Source organism: Astatotilapia calliptera, chromosome 12, assembly GCF_900246225.1.
Source record: "Astatotilapia calliptera chromosome 12, fAstCal1.2, whole genome shotgun sequence".
Taxonomy (NCBI): domain Eukaryota; kingdom Metazoa; phylum Chordata; class Actinopteri; order Cichliformes; family Cichlidae; genus Astatotilapia; species Astatotilapia calliptera.
The window spans coordinates 32380305-32402200 of record NC_039313.1 but is presented as its reverse complement, the minus strand read 5'-3'; the positions used below and the strand labels follow the sequence as shown (position 1 = coordinate 32402200).

Below are 21896 nucleotides of genomic sequence, written 5' to 3'. Positions count from 1 at the left end.
CTGACCAACAGAAAAAACAGGCTTTCTTGCCCGAGGTCATTTAAGTGAAAAAGAAAAAGACAGCAGCCACAGCGCTGTAAACAACGGTAGACTGGTGGGTAATAAGCGAATGAATAACACAGAAAACAGAGATTGGAGACGGGAAACTGTTCTTGAAGTACAGAGAGAGATAGAGAGAGAGCTAACTGTGCATGAAGTGTGATTTTAATAGTCGTGGAAGCAAAACAGCAAAATTCATGACGACATTGATCAAATGTGAAGCGTAGTTTGCTGCTTCTTTTGCTGCTGGCTCGGTGAATTTTGGTTGGAGAGAGACAAAACCTGCAGCTCAGAATCAGCGCAAAAAGACGTAATCACAGCGCGTACCGGACGCATCAGGATCGCTAAGCTCCGACAGCGTGTCCGTCTACGGGCCGTCGGGTGAGAAAGCCGAGAAAGACAAAGTTGATTCTGATGCGTCGGTCCGTTCTGTGTTTACGTCTTTGTGTGGAATCCGTGTACCTGCTCTCATTTGCTGTTTGGTTGTTGTTGAAATGGTTTTGTGAGCTTTAATCTGAGAATCTGGCGTTTCTGGCAAAACACAGTTATATTTAAAAGTCGATTCAGGATTTAATGAATTGATATCGCTTTATTCAAGCTCCTCACCTCCCACTTCCACCTGCACTTTCAACTGGACCACGGCCAATCAGAGAGGTCCCGCCCCTGACTATCTCTGATTGGTTAAGTCCACGATAGGGGCAAAATGTGTGTCTGTTGTTGACCACAGGGAAGGTTGCAGATTTTTTATTTTTTTTTTGCTACCCGAACAGTTGGTCGCACAGGTGCAACCAAATATTTTTTTTTAGTCGCACCACTGAAAAATATTGGTCGCACTCTAGAGCCCTGCACAGTGAACTTCAGTTACTTGCACACTGTTTCTATATTACTGTGAATATGTTGGTCAGGTTACAGAAGTTTTTTTTTTTTTAATAAATTTGAAAAATATCTCCAAAAAAGTCTTGTGAAATTTCTGCAGCAATACATGTAATAAAATATATTCTATAGTTGAGCACTGCACGAGGCCAAACTCTTCTTATGTGCTCTTAATAACGCATTAAACATCATCACCATACAGGCATGAGAAACATTTAATTGTCTTCCTGTTTAACTGTTAGACAATTTTAGGAAATGTGGTGATTCTTAAAGTGTTTAGAACAGCAAAATATTCAAAATCATATTAATTTAAACCCACAACTCATTCCTTTACTTATTTTCTACTTTGTCACCAAACTTTCCTGCAATGTATTTCCGTTTCAAAGTTTCAAGATCCAAATGCAAATAAACAAAAAGACATCTAAAATATGAGTAGACTGAGGTCATTAGAAAATGTGAGGTTTGTATTGTTGCACTGAGCTGCACACACTCAAGGTTGTTACACTACCAGTACAAATTTATCTCTGTTCTTCTCCTGAATAGACAACAGATGGCAAGCATACACAGTTTGTAACACAATCATCATTCCTTTTTGACTTTGTTTCTGTAAAATAACTTACGCAATAGAAACCTGACTGCTGATATAAAAATGGTAAATACTAGCAGAATAACTGCCAGCAGAAAGGCTGCCACATCGATCGAGTAGTACTGGATGCTGGACATCTTGTAAGACTCCGTTCTTAAGTGCGCCGCTCCTTTGTGCCGCATGACAAACTCGATCCAGAACATGGCTCGGTCCAGCAGTTTCATAGGCTGATCTCTTTGGATGCTGGACAGCTCCTTCATCTTCTCCCTGTAGGATGGTTGGTAGAGTACCTCCTTTAGCGCCTCCAAGAAGTTTTCTTTGTTCACTGTTGCAATATCAAGGACTTTGGCCACACCTCTTGCTTTCATCCTGAAGAAGTTATCAGCCTGGTCAAACATAAGTGGCAGGCCAACCAGGGGCACACCGTGGTAAATGGCCTCCTGTATCCCATTGGTGCCTCCATGGGCCACAAACACTCTGGTTTTGAGGTGACCCAGGAGGTCATTTTGGGGTAACCAGTCCAAGATTCGCGTGTTATTACCCAAAGTGGATGGTCTTTTGCCTTTGTGCCTCCAAATCACCTTCTGAGGAAGTTCTGCAAAAGCAGCAGCAATGCCTTCAGCGATGTCCTCTGGAAGTTCTTCTACCAGCGTCCCCAGTGTCATCACAATGACACCATGTTCACCTGAGCTCTGCACAAAGTCCTCTAGCTCTTTAGACAGGGGCTTGGAGGGTTTGCACTGAAATCCTGACATGTAGACAACGTTTGGCATTGAGGGTCGAGGGAACTCAAAGGTGAAATCGTTTCTCATCAACCAGATGTCTGCTGACTGAAACAGCTCCATGTAATGTACATCACTGCCAAAATGACGATGGACAAATGGTTTGTAGTTTGGTTCTGTGATGTACCAAATTTGAAAACATGTGAAGAAAAAGTAGAGCATATTCTGGACACGCTGAATGAAAGTCATCTTGTCAGTCAGCTCTGACCCTGGTATGGGGATGTAAGAGAGTGGGGAAGGTGCAATTGCTAGATGGCCTTCACCCTGAATAGTCCATTGGACATTAAAGACAAGTGGAAGACCCAAACGATGAGCCATAAGAACACCTGTACCAATCGTAGGATCAGTCAGAACCAAATCATATTTGGCATCACGGAGGCTCTGCATCAGGTTGGTATCCTCAAACATGCGTTCCACCATCTCAAGCACCTTCTTATTCATTTCATAAAACTCTTTCACTAAATCATATTCCATTGATAAACGTGTCCAAAGAGAAGCACCTTGTCGACGCATGATTAGTGTTTTCATAACAAATCCCCCAAAACGCTCTTCATCAAATCCGGCCGAGGAATTTATAGTGATGGTCTTGTAGTGAGGGGACTCTGACTTGATGTACCAGGTGTCGTTTGGCCGCACCACTGTGACTTCATGACCTCTGGAGTGAAGCTCTGCGATGATGATATTCATGTTGATCCAGTGACTTTCATCCACAGGGAACACCAAGACTTTCCCTCCATTTACCAACAATGTAGAGCATAGCAGCACTGCAAGTGCCAGGAAGTTTGAATGGCACATCTCTGAAAGAGATTCTGACAAAAATGTCAAGATGTTAGATTATTTCTTAAGCAAATGGTTTGAGTTCAAGAGCTTGTATCACCCTAATAACTAATGACAGATATACCTGAGATAAAGTTTAAGTTGGGAAAATATGGACTGGCCAATATATAAACTTGGAGGTCAGACGTATTTGCCAGGTCTCCTTTGGTTTTGGCTTTTAAGATAAAAACTCAGATTTAAAGGTTAAGTTATAGATGTAGATTATTATCTTAAAGTCATGAGCCTCTTACTCACAGCAGTGAGTATCTCCTACTGTTGATCTCATTATTGATAAGTTAGTGACTTTGCCGCTAAATTTTCATACCTTTTTAACACCATAGTCACAAAGAAACAGCAAAACAGGAAATAATTTCTGTATGACTAAACAATGATTCCAACAAAAAACGTGAAACTTGTCCTCTTGATTAGAGTTAATTTCAAACGTTACAATCAGCTAAACCTTTTTGTACTTTATTTGAATTCTAGAGTCAACATTTATATATGTAAACTTCATTGATTCTTATGAATATTCATGTTTAACATTTAATCTTTTACTTTTTGTTTTTAAATATGACTTTGCTCATTATCTGTTTTCTTTTAAGAGATAAGTTAAAGTTTGTGTTCCTTCAGTAAATAGAGGCTGACAAGAAGTTTGGGAGCTAGAGACGAGCATGTTGCACAGTAAAGGTGATTGTGGTGTGGAACCCCAGACTGTTAATATGATCTTAATTAAAGTGTAAATATGAGGGAAAAAAAGGCAGAATTCACTGTACCATTTGAAAAAATAAATAAATAAATAAAATAAAATAATGAAATGCGGGTGAATTTGAGAAACTAAAGTGAAACTCTAAACACTATGAGATTGTCCTACAAGTCTTCTTTGGTTTCAATAACTAAAAACTTGCATTGATTCAGGTCAAATTAAATAATGTAAGGAAACACCGATAAGCTTCTTTATTTCTTATTAGAAAGTGATGGAAAATTTCTGTTCTTCAGGATAAGACCAGTTTGAACAAATTCTTCAGCTTTCACGTTCTTCCAGTAAAGTGATACAGTCCAATACTTCACTTTACTCACGCATCAAATAAGACGTTAGTGCTTCATGAAAGGTAATCACGTTAAACCTAACCCTTCATAGTTTTTCATATATCATCAGTGAGAATGTTTAGTAGTTTTTTGTCTGATGATCAAAACCTTAGGAAACAGTTTTAAATAAATACTGCTCGGGGTTGGGGGTAATTGCTGATGATGACTTCGACCTCAAAAAGTTTAAGAGTAAAAACAATAAGAACTTTTAAAATGTTTCATGTAACAAAATGGTAAAGCTGAAACTTGACAAAAATAGTGACTTCAATTATCCCTCAATAAAAAAAGAAAAATTGCATAATAAATAGGTGTCAGATGGAAAACTTTAATGAATCCTGAATATATGTTTTAACTAGTTAAATGTAGTCATGTTATTAAATTTAACAATGAAGACATTTCTGTATTTATTTTTTGTTAAAACAGCAAAGTGATGAATAGTGATCCATAGTTAAATGTAATAAAGTGCGTGTATCAAGTTGTATCAGCTTTCAAATTACTTTATTTTGTATAGGGCTTTGGAGCGTGATGTCACGGGGGTGGGCGTGGAAAGGATTTTGGCCCGATCCGCCATTTTGGGGGTCTAAATAAGGAGCGAAAGCATAGCCATGGTTCTTACTTGCTGTGTGGTCAGCTGCAATGTTCGATCTTACGACCGGCACGGGAATAAGTTTGGATTGTCTTTTTATGCTTTCCCAACCTGGAAGCAACATGAAGGAGCTCATGTATCGGATGTTACCAAACGAAGGCGTCTAGCCTGGATAGCAGCCGTGAGACGAGCTGATATCAAGTTCTGTTACGTCTCCAGATATCAGTTGGTGTGCTCAAGACATTTTCATTCCGGTAAGTTCTAAATATGTTCACATCACACTTTATAGCTGAATAATATCATCGTTGGTGGTCTCGGAAGTTATAGAAATTGCGATCAAACATCGAATGGAGTGACTTGATTGGTTGATGTAAAGACAATAAATGAAATGAGACAGGAAGGACACAAATTGGCGTTAATAATTTGCCCAATTATCAATGTGTTAATTTGCATGTACTTTACAATTACGGGCATATAATATGATAACGATATTTTAGCAGTTCAATGATAAATGTATAACATTAATTATGGTGGGGGGTGGAAAATGGCTATTTCACTCGATGCACTCCAGCTGACTTACTTTGACGACGTACTCAGAGTTTGGCGGCTTGAAAATAGCCAAATCTTGCACCCAGCCATTTGTAAATTGGATGTGCGCCTCCAGTGACTTGTAATTACGAAACTGGTTCGCTGTGTAAGCGCTTACTCCACAAACAAGATACGTGAAGATATCGGGGTAGGACAGTGGCGGTAAGTCGTCTGGGTCTTTACTCCACTGCCGTATTTCATATGGGTCCAGATTTGCGATGCACTTTATTTTTTTCAAGTACCGCTGCTTCGCCTCTGGACGCAATCGGTCTCTATACCGTCCGTTTTCTTTTGAGCTGCTTTTAAGCATGTTTCTTCGTCGTTCCAACACAGTGTGCTTGTTTTGATTCGTAGACCCCGAAAATGGAGCTGCGCTCCCACAATGCATTGCGGCGTGACGTCAACTCCAAAGCCCTATTCCAACAACGTTTAAAATAGAGTGGGAAAATATACAGTACATAGTGAACTTCAGCTACTTGCACACTGGTTCTATATTACTGTGAATAAGTTGGTCAGGATACATAAGTTTTAGTAATAAATTTAAAAAATATCACCATAAAATTCTGTGAAATTTCTACAAAAATACATATAAAAACAATATATTCTATTGTTGAGAACTGCATGAGACCAAACTCTTCTTATGTGCTCTTAATAAAGGATTAGGCATCATCACCATACGACAGTCAGAAACATTTAATTGTGTCCCTGTTTAACGGTTAGACAATTGTAGGAAATGTGGTGATTCTTAAAGTGTTTAAACAGCAGACTATTCCAAATCAAATGAATATAAACCCATAACTGATTCATTGATTTGCTTGCTTCATTTACTAACTTTTCCCTGAACAACACTGAAAATAATTTCTATTTTAAGTTTTTAAGATACTGACAAATAAGCAAAAATACATCTGAAATATGGCTAGACTGAGGTCATTAGAAAATGTGAGATTTGTATAGCTGAATTGAGCTGCACACACACTCAGGTTTGTTACACTACCAGTACAAATTTATCTCTGTCCTTCTTCTGAATAGAGAACAGTCGACAAGCATACAATTTTTGCAAAACAATCATCATTCCTTTTTGACTTTGTTTCTGTAAAATAACTTATGCAACAGAAACTTGACTGCTGAAATAAAAATGGTAAATACTAGCAGAATAACTGTAAGCAGAAAGGCTGCTACATCGATCGAGTAGTACTGGATGCTGGACATCTTGTAAGACTCCATCCTTAAGTGCGCCGCTCCTTTGTGCCGCATGACAAACTCGATCCAGAACATGGCTCGGTCCAGCGGTTTCATAGGCTGATCTCTTTGGATGCTGGACAGCTTCTTCATCTTCTCCCTGTAGGATGGTTGGTAGAGTACCTCCTTTAGCGCCTCCAAGAAGTTTTCTTTGTTCACTGTTGCAATATCAAGGACTTTGGCCACACCTCTTGCTTTCATCCTGACGAAGTTATCAGCCTGGTCAAACATAAGTGGCAGGCCAATCAGGGGCACACCGTGGTAAACGGCCTCCTGTATCCCATTGGTGCCTCCATGGGCCACAAACACTCTGGTCTTGGGGTGACCCAGGAGGTCATTTTGGGGCAACCAGTCCAAAATTAATGTGTTATTACCCAGGGTGGATGGTCTTTTGCCTTTGTGCCTCCAAATCACCTTCTGAGGAAGTTCTGCAAAAGCAGCAGCAATGCCTTCAGCGATGTCCTCTGGAAGTTCTTCTACCAGCGTCCCCAGTGTCATCACAATGACACCATGTTCACCCGAGCTCTGCACAAAGTCCTCTAGCTCTTTAGACAGGGGCTTGGAGGGTTTGCACTGAAATCCTGACATGTAGACAACGTTTGGCATTGAGGGTCGAGGGAACTCAAAGGTGAAATCGTTTCTCATCAACCAGATGTCTGCTGACTGAAACAGCTCCATGTAATGTACATCACTGCCAAAATGACGATGGACAAATGGTTTGTAGTTTGATTCTGTCATATACCAAATTTTTAAAGTTGAGAAGAAAAAGTAGAGCATATTCTGGACACGCTGAATGAAAGTCATCTTGTCAGTCAGCTCTGACCCTGGTATGGGGATGTAAGAGAGTGGGGAAGGTGCAATTGCTAGATGGCCTTCACCCTGAATAGTCCATCGGACATTAAAGACAAGTGGAAGATGCAGACGGTGAGCCATAAGAACACCTGTACCAATCGTAGGATCAGTCAGAACCAAATCATATTTGGCATCACGGAGGCTCTGCATCAGGTTGTTATCCTCAAACATTCCCTCCACCATCTCAAGCACCTTGACATGTATTTGATACATCTGTTTCACTAAGTCATGCTCCATTGATAATCGAGTCCACAGTGAAGCACCTTGTCGACGCATGATTAGTGTTTTCATAACAAATCCCCCATAACGCTCTTCATCAAATCCGGTTGAGGAATTTATAGTGATGGTTTTGTAGTGAGGGGACTCTGACTTGATGTACCAGGTGTCGTTTGGCCGCACCACTGTGACTTCATGACCTCTGGAGTGAAGCTCTGCGATGATGATATTCATGTTGATCCAGTGACTTCCATCCACAGGGAACACCAAGACTTTCCCTCCATTTACCAATAATGTAGAGCATAGCAGCACTGCAAGTGCCAGCAAGTTTGGATGGCACATCTCTGAAAGAGATTCTGACAAAGATGTCAAGATGTTAAATCTCTCCTTCTGTTTAGTAAGGGCCTTGAGTTTAAGGGTTTCTATGAACTTAAAAACAAACAAAAACTAGAAAAATTTGCATTTCCTGCGAAAATGCAGTGTGGATGCTTTAAAGCTGAAGCTGTATGCAAAAAGTAGGTGAAAAAACTGAAAAGTTGCAGAAATTGTAAAAACTTTGCAGAAGCAAAAGAACTTTGCTAAAATGTAATAACTTAGCAGAACTGCAATATCTTAGAGGAAACATAATACTTGGCAGAAATACAATAGCATAGCAGAACTTAGCAGAAATATTGTAACTTACCAGAAACATAACTTCTCAAAAATACAAGAATTTAGGAGAAATAGTATAAGATAACAGAAAGAATATATTTAGCCAAAAATACTTGAACATTACAGAAACACTATGATTTAGAAAAATAGTACAACACAGCAGAAATACTGTGATTTACCAGAGACACTGTGATGAACTATGAATATTGTAATTTTAAATTAAGACTATGTTTTAGCAAAAATATTATAATTTGGCAGAAATACTATCATTTGGCAGAAATACTATGATAAAGCACAAATACTCTGGTTTAGCACAAATATTATAACATAGCAGAAATACAATCATATAGCAGAAATGCTATATTTAGAAAGAAAAATATAATATAGTAGAAATAGTATGATTTAGCAGAAATACTACAATATAGCATAATAACAATGATTTAGAACAAATACTATGATTGAGCAGAATAGCAATAACTGAAGTAGAAATATTGGAAAAGTAAAATAACAAGATGAAAAAAAAACAGAACATGGTTAAGTTCCCTCAAATCTAATTGTTGTTCACCTGTGAAAAAAAAATAAAGAAATAAAAATAAATTAAAAAACAAGAAGGAACAGCCAACAATTACACATAAAATCAAATATGTATACACAAATGCACAGAGAGAGAGACACACAGAGGGTCTATGCCAGTCAACCAGTCTGTATATATTATGTTTTTCCAACAATGAGATGCTGCCCTAAAGTGGGTCTCTCTCTCTCTATTACACACACACACACACACACACACACACACACACACACACACACACACACACACACACACACACTGGGTGAGAGAAGTAAGTTTCTAGCTCAGTCAAGCAGCCTGGGAGCTGCTGAATTTGAATCCACCAATCAGAGAGCCTGTGCACTTTTTCCCGCCAAAACAGGTGCACGCAGCACAGAGAGACACAGGATTTTTGCAGTCTATTTCTCATAATGACAACTTCCCTCAAACAAATTACCATAATTTCCTAACCGTAGGGGTTAGAACGGTCATTCTTACACCGTTTTGTTCAGAAGAGATTGGGGAATCTTCAAGTGTTGACAATTTATCATTAAAATATGAATTTTTAGAGATATATGACATGGATGACTTGTTGACTTAGAAGCCACGAATTCCCCAATATGCAAATTTGAATGCCTCAGTCCACATATATGATTGGCTGGCTGGGAAGCCGTGCAGGCCCTGATTTGTGAATTTGAATTCCTCAGCCCTCAGATATGATTGGCTGGCTTAGAAGCCATGAAGGCCCCAATATGCAAATTTGAATGCCTCAGCCCACATATATGATTGGCTGGGAAGCCGTGCAGGCCCTGATTTGAAAATTTGAATGTCCCAGTCCTCACAGAGGATTGGCTGCCTTGGGACTTGGCAGTAATATATAGAAATAGTATGATTAAGAATAAAAACTACATTTACCAGAAATACTATGTTTTAGCACAAATACTATAAAAAGCAGAAATACTATAATTTAGCAGAAATACTATATTAAGCACAAATCCTATAAAAAGCAGAAATAGTATGATTAAGCATAAATACTACATTTAGTAGAAATACTATGTTTTAGCACAAATACTATAAAAAGAAGAAATACTATATTAAGCAATATAAATATCCTATAAAAATCCTATAAAAAGCAAAAATATTGTATTATGATTTGGTAGAAAAATTATAATTAATCAGAAATACTATATTTGGCACAAATCTTATAAAATAGCAGAAATAGTATGATTTAGCACAATAGTAATAATTTAAACAGAAAAACAGAAACAGCAAAATGGACAGCTGAAAAAATGCTGAACGTGCTAAGGGTCCTTCAAATATACTTGTTAAATGAAAAAAATCGGCAAAAAAATATATAACAGCCACACAATCACAAATATGGACACATATGGAAACACACATGCACAGAGAGAGACACACACAAGATCCAATTCAGTCAACCAGTCTAAATATATTGAATTTGAATCTTACAATGAGATCATCCCATTAAAAGGCTCTCTCTCTCTCTCTCTCTCTTGCTGTCTCACACACACACACACACACACACACACACACACACACACACACACACACACACACACACACACACACACACACACACACACACACACAGGGAGAGAGAAGCAAGTTTTCAGTCAAGCAGCCTGTGAGCTGCTGAATTTGAATCCACCAATCAGAGAGGCTGTGCACCTGTTTTGGCGGGAAAAAGTGCACAAAACTTTAAGAGGCATAAAAGTAAAATGGTAAAAGATTTGAAAAAGCTGAATAATACATGAATAGCCCAATAATTTGTGAACATTTAAAAGTTAAAGTAGGATAAAGAATAAAGAGAAACAGGAAAACAATAGTGTGGATGCCTTTAAGCATCCACACAATGATTTAGAAAATTCCTTCCTGCATACACACTGGAAGATATTGGCAGTGATGTAGTGACTCCAGATCAAGAAATGACAATGGATTTCTGCAACCTGCAATGATGACAACCAAAAAGTTATGAATGTTTAAGAACACATTAGATGCTATCTAGTGATTCTTATTAAACATAAGAATGACAGTCAAATCCAAGAGGCCAATTTATTTTCCTGATTAGAAGTCGGGATGTACTTAAAAAGGTAACTTCTGAGCCTTGTAATTTCACTTTGGGAATGTGGCATTGTAAAATACTGTGGTATTTTACAATGTACATCATTAGTGATCTAGATTACTAATCTGAGTAAATAACACAACTCAGTCATTTCAGTTTATGTTTGACAGCAAAGGTTGCCGTATAGCTAAAACCACCCTGATTCACACCACCACCAGTCTTTCTACAAAGGATTTCCAATAGTTTTTCACTAAGCTGAGGCACCCTACTTTAATACTTGCATAGCTTCCAGATTTTCTGCAGCTCACTGGTTCAACTGCAGTGTGGAAATTCCTGCCTCTAAATCTCAGGAGGTTTAAAAGAAGGCAACAAAGCTGTTTGCTGTTTTTTGTTCCCTGTTTCACAGCTGCCAGCATTAGTGGGTATGAAATTATAAAGCAATTATAAAGCAACAATTATAAATATTGTAAAAGCTGCCATTGATTAATGTTAAATGGTAAATGGACTGTATCTGTATAGCGCTTTACTTAGTCCCTATGGACCCCAAAGCACTTTACACTACATTCAGTCATCCACTCATTCACACACACATTCACACACTGGTGATTGCAAGCTACATTGTAGCCACAGCTGCCCTGGGGCGCACTGACAGAGGCGAGGCTGCCGGACACTGGCGCCACCGGGCCCTCTGACCACCACCAGTCAAAAGACCTTTTGTGCTTGCAAGACTTAACATTTTTTCCTTAGTTCCAAAATTAAAATAATCAAAACAAAACTTTATAAGAAAAATCTTTCTGTTTTGCATCAAAAAAAGTAACTCCATGTTCTCTCTGTATTTAATTTGAGAAAGTCTGAACTTGTGTGACCTTTGAAGCTTCCTTCTTTTTTTCGAAAGAAAACAATTTTCCAAGCTGAAATGCATCCGATTCCAAAACAATTCATTCTTTTTCTTGCTTTTGTTCCTTGTGATCAGAACAAACTATGACTGTGAATGAGGATGGTTTATATAGTGAGATTCCTCCATGCAATCATAAAGCTCAGCCTTGTTATTGTTGAGAGGAGACATCTGGGAAATATTCTGTTCCTCTGTGAGAATCCATATGCTACTACTTAGCTGGTCGGTCATGCATATTTCAGAACAGAACTCGCAGCGTAACTACACAAAGAAATGCTCTAAAACAGCATTAAAGGTATTTGGGGTTTACATTAAAATGCCATTTTATCTTCTAAAACTCTTGCTGATCTTGGGTTTTTGATCTAAGTACTTACCTAGAGCGTCCCTGTAAAAAGATCTCACGTTTCAACCAGAGCCTGTTGGTTGTGTGTCCAGCCTGCTTCACCGGTCTCTGAGTGAATGACTGCCATCGGGCTCTGACGAGCAAAACACCTCTGACCGCATTGGCTCTAAGGTAGCAGGAGTAAGGTTCAGAGCCTTTTGTAGTTTTCAGCAGCAAGGTTGGTTGTATAAGAGAAAATTGGATCAAATGTTGTGAACTCTGATCTATAGATTCAATTCAATTCAATTCAATTTTATTTATATAGCGCCAAATCACAACAAAAGTCGCCTCAAGGCGCTTCATAGATACAGAGAAAAACCCAACAATCATATGACCCCCTATGAGCAAGCACTTTGGCGACAGTGGGAAGGAAAAACTCCCTTTTAACAGGAAGAAACCTCCGGCAGAACCAGGCTCAGGGAGGGGGGGAGATTTAGTAGATAACACTGTTGCTACAGGTTACTATAGACAAAGGCAAGTGTATCTGAAATGAATGAATGGTTTTGGGTGAAGACATTTGAGGATAAAATGGAAGTAATTGAAAAATTGAAGGCAACATAGAAATAAACTGTTGTAATTGAGTGTGATGTAAGTAGAAGGTTATTGGCGTGCATTAATCAAACAGTGTGTTCAAATAGTGAGTTCATCTACATGAACTTCATTACCTCGACCTCTGACTTAAAAAAGTGAACGTGTTGTTTCACAAGACAAATAAATTGCACATTAAAGCAAATAGCAGGCCATGAGTTAATGATCAGGAAAAAAAACATTAACAAGAAAAAATTCCCAAGTAAAGCTGCAATAGAGTTCGAAAGAGTTAATGCAAGTCTTCAAAAGATACATTATACTGTAGGTGTGTCCTATTAATTGACTAATTAATTAAATGATTCACATGATTCTACTGGATGTCCTCACACGGTAGATTAATTGCAGTCAGAGACAACAATTAAAGATAAAAAGGAATCTACATTTCTGTTTATTAAAAAACAAATTGAGCAGCGCCGCTTGATATTAACTGACATGACTGAGTGAAGTCAAAGAAACCAAAGACGGTGAATAAACTAAATGACATGAAAGTAAAGATCCAAATCGGGGAGAGAAATATCATGGCACCAGTAAACTCAGTCTAGACAATAATGAAGGCAGAAATAAACTGACAGAAAGGAAGTGAAAATGCAGAAAGCAAAAAAGAAATTATCCTTCAAAATAAAGCAGGAACTAAACTGGAAAAGGGAAACACCAAGACACAGACTAAGGTGAAAATAAGAGGCGCACAAATATGAAAGTTTACCATTAATTAACTATGAGTCAACCCAAAAGCCATGATGGTATAATATTCCTCTCTGCCTTAGAGCCCTAAATTAATTGTTCAAAACTATTAACCACAGTGATCAGCTATACTGATGATATTTCTATCAGTATATTTCATTGTCATGGGTTCATTAGTCTATAATAATCATCCACATAGAATGTGCCACTTCCTCTTATTATGTATCTCAAGTAGTGTCCGAAATGTATATATTTATTCTGCTTTATTCGGATAAATATTTGTAAACATCTTTTTCCTAATTTTCCCTCCCTTCTTCTTCAGCCCCCACATCCAGAACTCCGTCCAGCAGCCGGACTCCCACTGTGACTCCGTCCCTGCCGAGGCGCTCGGACACCGTCCAACCTCTGCCCTCTCCCAGCAGCACCCTACAGAGACAGCATCTTGACAGACCCCAACCTCACCACACCCAGGTCTCTCCCTCCTCTCATGCAGACGGGAGCTGCTACACAGAGCTGTACCCTGGTCCTCAGAGCTATGTGGAGAGGCTGCAGGCAGAAGAGGGGTCAGCGGGAGTCGACCCACTGAGGGCCGAGGATGGGAATGTGTACTTTTCACCTGTGGTGGAGACGGTCTCCTGTTTCAAACCCAGCAGGTACCAGTCACCACTGATGGGAAAAGAGAATAAGCCTCTAGAAGTGGGCGTCCTGCGGAGGGTGAAGGAGCTTCTGGTGGAGGTCGATCCCAGGACAATGGCCAAACACATCACCAAGGCTGACTGCATGGTACTGTTTATAGCTGCTCTAATCAATATTTGTAAAGTAATAGGGACTTTTTTAAGGATGGACTGCAGCTCTGCAGAAAGGTTTAGGGATTTCTTTATTTTAGTCTGAACGCAGTGGCAACTATGCTGAAGGAAATCTAGGGCTAGCTATGCGTTAGTGATAACAGGTAAACTATGGGGTATTTGTTTGAATGCAAATTCTAAACCATTTCTAAATCAAAGTGTTATTGATGTGTGAAAACATGCAGATGTTTCAGGAGATTTTAAAGTGTATTTTCCTGCTCATCCTGTTTCCGCTAACTGAAATCTAATGCAGCAGTTCTTACATCTGTGTGTGTTCCTAGGTGGCCAGAATTCTGGAGGTCACGCCAGAGGTGCAAAGAATGATGGGCGTTACCTCCGGGATGGAGCTGCTCACGCTGCCACATGGACAACAGTTAAGACTAGACCTGCTGGAGAGGTGAATACTGTTCAACCAGTTCAGCTGTTCATTAGCGTGATAGAACGGTGTATATCTGACATGAGCCTTATTAGACTTTTGTCCACCAAGTTGGTTTTTAGTTATCTGCAAATTTATCTACTATCAAATGTTTTTACAAACTGGAACCATAAACTATAATGCTGCTAATTAAGTTAGTAGACTAGACTAGAGAGACCAACCTGGCTTTGTTACCAGGCTATAAGACTTTCTGCTGTTAAGTGGGGCATTTATACACAGGAGTGTCACAACAGCAATGACATGGTGTGTTATTCCTAATTTATTCATAGTAATTTATAATTCTTTCCATCTTTTTTTTAGCCTTCTTTTAACTACGTGATTTATTTAGTCATATGTCTGCTTTCCCTTTCAATGTTGTCTCCCTATTCCTGCTGTTGGAAGTCTTGTTCTGACTTTAAGGACCTCTTTAAGCAAAGTGTGATCACTGTGTGGGCTGACATGACCTGATATAACATAACATTCCTGCAGGTTTCAAACCATGTCGATTATGTTGGCTGTGCACGTGTTGGGCTGCACGGGGACGACTGAAGAACGAGCCTGCCTGCTTCACAAAATCATCCAAATCGCTGCTGAGCTCAAGAGCACAATGGGCAATATGTTTGGCTTCGCTGCAGTCATGAGAGCCTTGGAGCTTCCGCAGGTAAACATGCACTGCACGGAGCTTTGGTTATTTGTGTTCATGGAGATAGGGGAGGCACGCAGGAAACAGCCGGAAGAGCAAGGGATGTGTAACAAAGGTTGCCCGGGGTAAAGTTAAACCAGGGTATAGGTAAGAGATTAACAAATATTGACTTAATGGAACAGCGTAGTACAACAAACATGAGGCTGTAACCCCTTGCCTACTGTGTATACTGATAAGGGCGCAATCATGGCTCAAAGAGTTGGCAGTTCGTCTTGTAACCGGAAGGTTGCCGGTTCAATTCAATTCAATTCAATTTTATTTATATAGCGCCAAATCACAACAAAAGTCGCCTCAAGGCGCTTCATAGATACAGAGAAAAACCCAACAATCATATGACCCCCTATGAGCAAGCACTTTGGCGACAGTGGGAAGGAAAAACTCCCTTTTAACAGGAAGAAACCTCCGGCAGAACCAGGCTCAGGGAGGGGCGGCCATCTGCTGCGACCGGTTGGGGTGAGAGAAGGAAGACAGGATAAAAGACATGCTGTGGAAGAAAGACAGAGGTTAATAATAGATATGATTCAATGCAGAGAGGTCTATTAATACATAGTGAGTGAGAAAGGTGACTGGAAAGGAAAAAACTCAATGCATCATGGGAATCCCCCGGCAGCCTACGTCTATTGCAGTGTAACTAAGGGAGGATTCAGGGTCACCTGGTCCAGCCCTAAACTATATGCTTTAGCAAAAAGGAAAGTTTTAAGCCTGATCTTGAAAGCAGAGCTAGTGTCTGTCTCCCGAATCCAAACTGGAAGCTGGTTCCACAGAAGAGGGGCCTGAAAACTGAAGGCTCTGCCTCCCATTCTACTTGTAAATACTCTAGGAACAACAAGTAGGCCTGCAGAGCGAGAGCGAAGTGCTCTAATAGGGTGATATGGTACTACAAGGTCATTAAGATAAGATGGGGCCTGGTTATTTAAGACCTTGTATGTGAGGAGCAGGATTTTGAATTCAATTCTGGATTTAACAGGAAGCCAATGAAGGGAAGCCAAAACAGGAGAAATATGCTCTCTCTTTCTAGTCCCTGTCAGGACTCTTGCTGCAGCATTTTGGATTAGCTGAAGGCTTTTCAGCGAGTTTTTTGGACATCCTGATAATAATGAATTACAGTAGTCCAGCCTGGAAGTAATAAATGCATGAACTCGTTTTTCAGCGTCACTCTGAGACAGGATATTTCTAACTTTAGAGATGTTGCGCAAATGGAAGACCGCAGTCTTACATATTTGTTTAATATGTGACTGTCCGAGCCCCGGGCCTTGGGCAAGACACTTCACCTACCGCCTACTGGTGATGGCCAGAGGGGCCGATGGCGCAATATGGCAGCCTCGCTTCTGTCAGTCTGCCCCAGGGCAGCCGTGGCTACAACTGTAGCTTGCCACCACCAGTGTGTGAATGTGAGAGTGAATGAATAGTGGAATTGTACAGCGCTTTGAGGGCCCCAAAAAGTGCTATATAAATGCAATCCATTATTATTATTATTATTATTATTATTATTATTATCACCTTTAGTGAAGATGCTTAATTTCAGGAATAGCTAAGAGGCCCACTGATATTTAATGTTATCGCTTACATGATTTAGCCTTCGGCCTTCTTTTGGGTTTCCCTGCCTCAAGGTGTCAGGCTGTAAAATGTCACAATTCTGATATCAGGGTGCTTCATCACATCCTCAAACAAAAGGTGCAAAGTCATTTATTGATAACTTATTAACCTTTCAGTGATTTTATTAACTCAAATGCAGAAAAGTTTCTTCATTTTATATTTTTTCTTAGTTATTGTTAATATATATTTTTAACTTGGCCTGTCTTTTCTGGCAAAGTTTCTGTATATATTCAAAACTGTCTTTACATAAAAAAAGACATCACCTCTGAATATTTTTAGGAATCATATACATCTCAACTATATTTTCAGACTGAAAAAAATAAAGACAGGGACAATTTCTATAAGATTAGCTGTCAAACAATTGTGGGTTCAGCTGTGCAGGTAATACAAATAGTAAGACAAATTGAATAAAACAAATATATACAAAACGAGAGGAAGGCACAAAAGCAATAGTGTTGTTCTTCGGTCTTTCAGGTGTCCCGTCTGCAGGAGACTTGGATGGCGTTACGGCAGCGGCACACAGAAGGTGCCATTCTCTATGAAAAAACTCTCAGGCCATTTATGAAGAGCCTGAACGATGGAAGAGGTAGAGCGTCTCCTGAACTCGACACCACATGATAAAAGCATGGAGAAACAATTCCTGCTCATATCTTGGTGCTACACCATTGTTTCCACAACAAACATGATCTCTGTATCTGTCTTTCAACTCTCCAGAAAGCTGTCCGCTGTCCAACACCACTTTCCCCCACGTCCTCCCTCTTCTGACTCTGATGGAGAAGAATGCAGTGGTGGGTGAGGAGGGGACAGAACTATGGGAGACGGTGGAAGTTGGGGTGGAAGTGGTCATGTTCCACCTCGGGGCGGCGAGAACCATTGCCCAGCTAGGGGGCATCTACCGCTCTAACGCTGAGAGCAAATTACAAGGTGAGAGACAAAAACAAAATGCAGTATGTCTGCTTTATAACATTAGCAAATTAAATACAAGCCTTTAGAAAATTTAAACACGAAAGACCACAGGGATCCGTCTTGGGACCTGCTGTATTTACTCTCCACACAGTTGCCATTCCACTGCAGGAACACGGATCGCATGTTAGGTGCTGCAGCTTACTGCTGTTCTTCATGTTGTTTCTAATGTGCTTTCACGTTTTCCCCTTTCTTTTTTTAAATACTGCTTTCCTCAAGTTCTAGCAGAAAAGTAGCCTAGCATTTCTTAGCAGCCACTTAAGCGTTGGTAGACTAGAGCATGTATTTTTTTTCAATCTGGAAAAAGTCCAACACACTGGTTCCAACCAGGTGGCAACCTGCAATAAAATATAATAAAGTCAGATTGAGGCATGCATGAAATGCATGCAAGTCAAACTACATTTGAAACCTTTTATTGAAGAGACTGGTACATGCTGCAGCATTAAATAATCTGATTATAAAAAAATAATTAGGAAAAGTGTTTTAATTTCCTAAATCCCATTCTAAGGTCATTCTTGAGCTGATGGTTTATTTTAAGTTGAAGTTTATATTATTATCAATCAGTAATAAATAGCTTCACGCCTGGTAGGCCAAATGAACAACCCAAGGCTGTATAGTGAACTGCAAGAACTTCCTCTTTCACTTCCTGTAAATAAACTCTTCCTTTCTTCTTCTGCTCCTGATGGGGTCTTCATCCATCAGGAGCACCCTATTCCCTATGGGTATGATGTCATGTCACCTCTTGTCACGCCAACCGCAGGTCTCACTTCCATGTAATAAAACTTCTCTTTCGCTCTGGCTTCTGTCACACATCACCCCTCGTGCTCATCCACACCCCCTCCACCCTGGCTTCACTCTCTTCTTCACCTTTCTTGTGCACTTTATGTCTATTCTGATAGTTGACCTCCGATATTTAAACTCTACCTTCATTACCTCTGCTCCTTGCAGCTTCCCTGTCCATCCCTCTTATTCACACACATATATTCTGTTCTTGTTCATGTTTGAGACAGGTCCAGTTACAGGGACCTCTGTGGTAGAAATGGTAGTCTCCGGTTCCTTTCTACACTCCTGTGCTGCTAATAATGTTAAACTGATGTGATGTTGCAGGTTTCGGGGAGCAGGCCGAAGTCCTGGAGCTTTTCCTGACCGATTTCCAGATGCGGCTGCTGTGGGGGAGCCGGGGGGCCGAGGAGAAACAGGCTCTGCGATACTCTAAGTTTGACCAGGTGCTTACCGCCCTGTCCAACAAGCTGGAGCCACCCATCAGATGACACTGACCCCAGCACTGTTTTTAGAGGCCTTGTTTATGAGCTCATGCCTACATACATGGACAATTACTGTGTTGGACACTGAGAAGCTCCTCCACTGAAAGCTCATTAAAAGGGAAAGCGCTGTGATCTTTCAAACAAGGAGGCTTCCTAAGCGTGTAGACACCAGAACGAAGCAGTGCACTCACTTAGTTCAAATCTGTCACATGTAGCAGACCGGGATACTTGAAGAGTGAGACTGAAATTTTATAAATGCTTACCTTCCCATACCAGCACTTTTCCAGTTCCTTTGAAGCTAAACTGATGTAACTCAAGGTTGAGGAACTTTATCTGAAAGCTTCAGCAGAATGACGACAGCTTGTGAAAGAAACCACTAAATGCTTTGATGGGGTCTCCAGAGGGTGTTTTTATTTTTGACTGAGGACTTGCACTCCTTCAACAACGTCACAGATCAACATTGTCCTGTGTTAGTTTACCTAACAAAGGACTCTATCTACTCCACAGTGGCACAGGGCGACATGATTTGGAAGTGTAAATATTTGGTGCCCTTTAGGTTACCGAGGCTGTGCCTCAGTCTGATAGGCTCATGTTTGTAAATGTTTAAATCTCCCTAAAGGCTGGACCTTAGCTAAATCCACAAACATATGTCACATTGTAGAATGTAATAACAGAATAACTGTACATCTGTATTTCAGTTTTTGTTTAGTTTTTTGTATCTTTTCAATTATTAGGATTTTATAATTTGAAGAGAATATTAAATGTAATCTGGGGTCAGTTCGTGTTTCCTCTTTGTTTCCTTTTCTTCTTATTATAACAATGTCACTTTTTAATGTAAGGGGAGTGAACTGATCCTAACTGCACGAGTACGGCACACAGGTGCAGATCATTTTTGTAATCTTAAACAGTTTTACTCTTTATTTATCAAAAAGTGTAAATAAACGTTTATTTCACTGGAGGTTGTTTTATTGAATAAAAACAGTCATGCTTGTGAGCTAGCTGGCAACTCGAGCCGCGCTGCAGCATACACACTAACATGCCTCACTTTCCCCGGGCCATATAACAAAGCCAACCTCTACTTTTTGTGGTCTATTTAGCTGTAAATTTCCCCTCTCTGCCTTTGACATGTCGGTGCTGAAGCTTTTCTAAATCACTGCCCTACTGTTTCAACGCTTCCACCATTAAAGCTCAAGAGCACAATGGGCAATATGTTTGGCTTCGCTGCAGTCATGAGAGCCTTGGAGCTTCCGCAGGTAAACATGCACTGCACGGAGCTTTGGTTATTTGTGTTCATGGAGATAGGGGAGGCACGCAGGAAACAGCCGGAAGAGCAAGGGATGTGTAACAAAGGTTGCCCGGGGTAAAGTTAAACCAGGGTATAGGTAAGAGATTAACAAATATTGACTTAATGGAACAGCGTAGTACAACAAACATGAGGCTGTAACCCCTTGCCTACTGTGTATACTGATAAGGGCGCAATCATGGCTCAAAGAGTTGGCAGTTCGTCTTGTAACCGGAAGGTTGCCGGTTCAATTCAATTCAATTCAATTTTATTTATATAGCGCCAAATCACAACAAAAGTCGCCTCAAGGCGCTTCATAGATACAGAGAAAAACCCAACAATCATATGACCCCCTATGAGCAAGCACTTTGGCGACAGTGGGAAGGAAAAACTCCCTTTTAACAGGAAGAAACCTCCGGCAGAACCAGGCTCAGGGAGGGGCGGCCATCTGCTGCGACCGGTTGGGGTGAGAGAAGGAAGACAGGATAAAAGACATGCTGTGGAAGAAAGACAGAGGTTAATAATAGATATGATTCAATGCAGAGAGGTCTATTAATACATAGTGAGTGAGAAAGGTGACTGGAAAGGAAAAACTCAATGCATCATGGGAATCCCCCGGCAGCCTACGTCTATTGCAGTGTAACTAAGGGAGGATTCAGGGTCACCTGGTCCAGCCCTAACTATATGCTTTAGCAAAAAGGAAAGTTTTAAGCCTGATCTTGAAAGCAGAGCTAGTGTCTGTCTCCCGAATCCAAACTGGAAGCTGGTTCCACAGAAGAGGGGCCTGAAAACTGAAGGCTCTGCCTCCCATTCTACTTGTAAATACTCTAGGAACAACAAGTAGGCCTGCAGAGCGAGAGCGAAGTGCTCTAATAGAGTGATATGGTACTACAAGGTCATTAAGATAAGATGGGGCCTGATTATTTAAGACCTTGTATGTGAGGAGCAGGATTTTGAATTCAATTCTGGATTTAACAGGAAGCCAATGAAGGGAAGCCAAAACAGGAGAAATATGCTCTCTCTTTCTAGTCCCTGTCAGGACTCTTGCTGCAGCATTTTGGATTAGCTGAAGGCTTTTCAGCGAGTTTTTTGGACATCCTGATAATAATGAATTACAGTAGTCCAGCCTGGAAGTAATAATCGAACTCGATTTTTCAGCTCACTCTGAGACAGTATTTCTAACTTTAAGATGTTGCAAAGAGACGCAGTCTAATATCTTGTTAATATGACTTCCGAGCCCGCCTGGCAAACACTATGGGGCGATCGTGGCTCAAGAGTGGATTCGCCTGTAATCGAGGTTGCCGGTTCGAGCCCCGCTGGCATCCGTCGTTGTG

General features: G+C 40.3%; 1 protein-coding gene and 2 pseudogenes across 1 annotated transcript; 1 reads left to right on the top strand and 2 right to left on the bottom strand.

Moving 5' to 3' along the window:
- Positions 1-868: 868 nt before the first annotated feature.
- Positions 869-3443, bottom strand: LOC113032979 (UDP-glucuronosyltransferase 2B31 pseudogene; annotated as a pseudogene).
- Positions 3444-3767: 324 nt separating this feature from the next.
- Positions 3768-20238, top strand: LOC113033364 (SH2 domain-containing protein 3C-like). The gene is made up of 8 exons (XM_026187088.1): positions 3768-3777; positions 4996-5022; positions 13816-14276; positions 14620-14735; positions 15243-15414; positions 17527-17638; positions 17767-17976; positions 19123-20238. Exons 1-8 carry the CDS (start codon positions 3768-3770, stop codon positions 19284-19286), a joined length of 1272 nt encoding a protein of 423 aa, XP_026042873.1. The 3' UTR covers positions 19287-20238.
- Positions 5977-12340, bottom strand: LOC113032978 (UDP-glucuronosyltransferase 2A1 pseudogene; annotated as a pseudogene).
- Positions 20239-21896: the final 1658 nt, after the last annotated feature.

Coding starts and splice junctions, on each gene's coding strand:
- LOC113033364 (XM_026187088.1), top strand. Junction 14,736..15,242: donor AGACTAGACCTGCTGGAGAG/GTGAATACTGTT, acceptor ACATTCCTGCAG/GTTTCAAACCATGTCGATTA. Junction 15,415..17,526: donor GAGCCTTGGAGCTTCCGCAG/GTAAACATGCAC, acceptor TCGGTCTTTCAG/GTGTCCCGTCTGCAGGAGAC.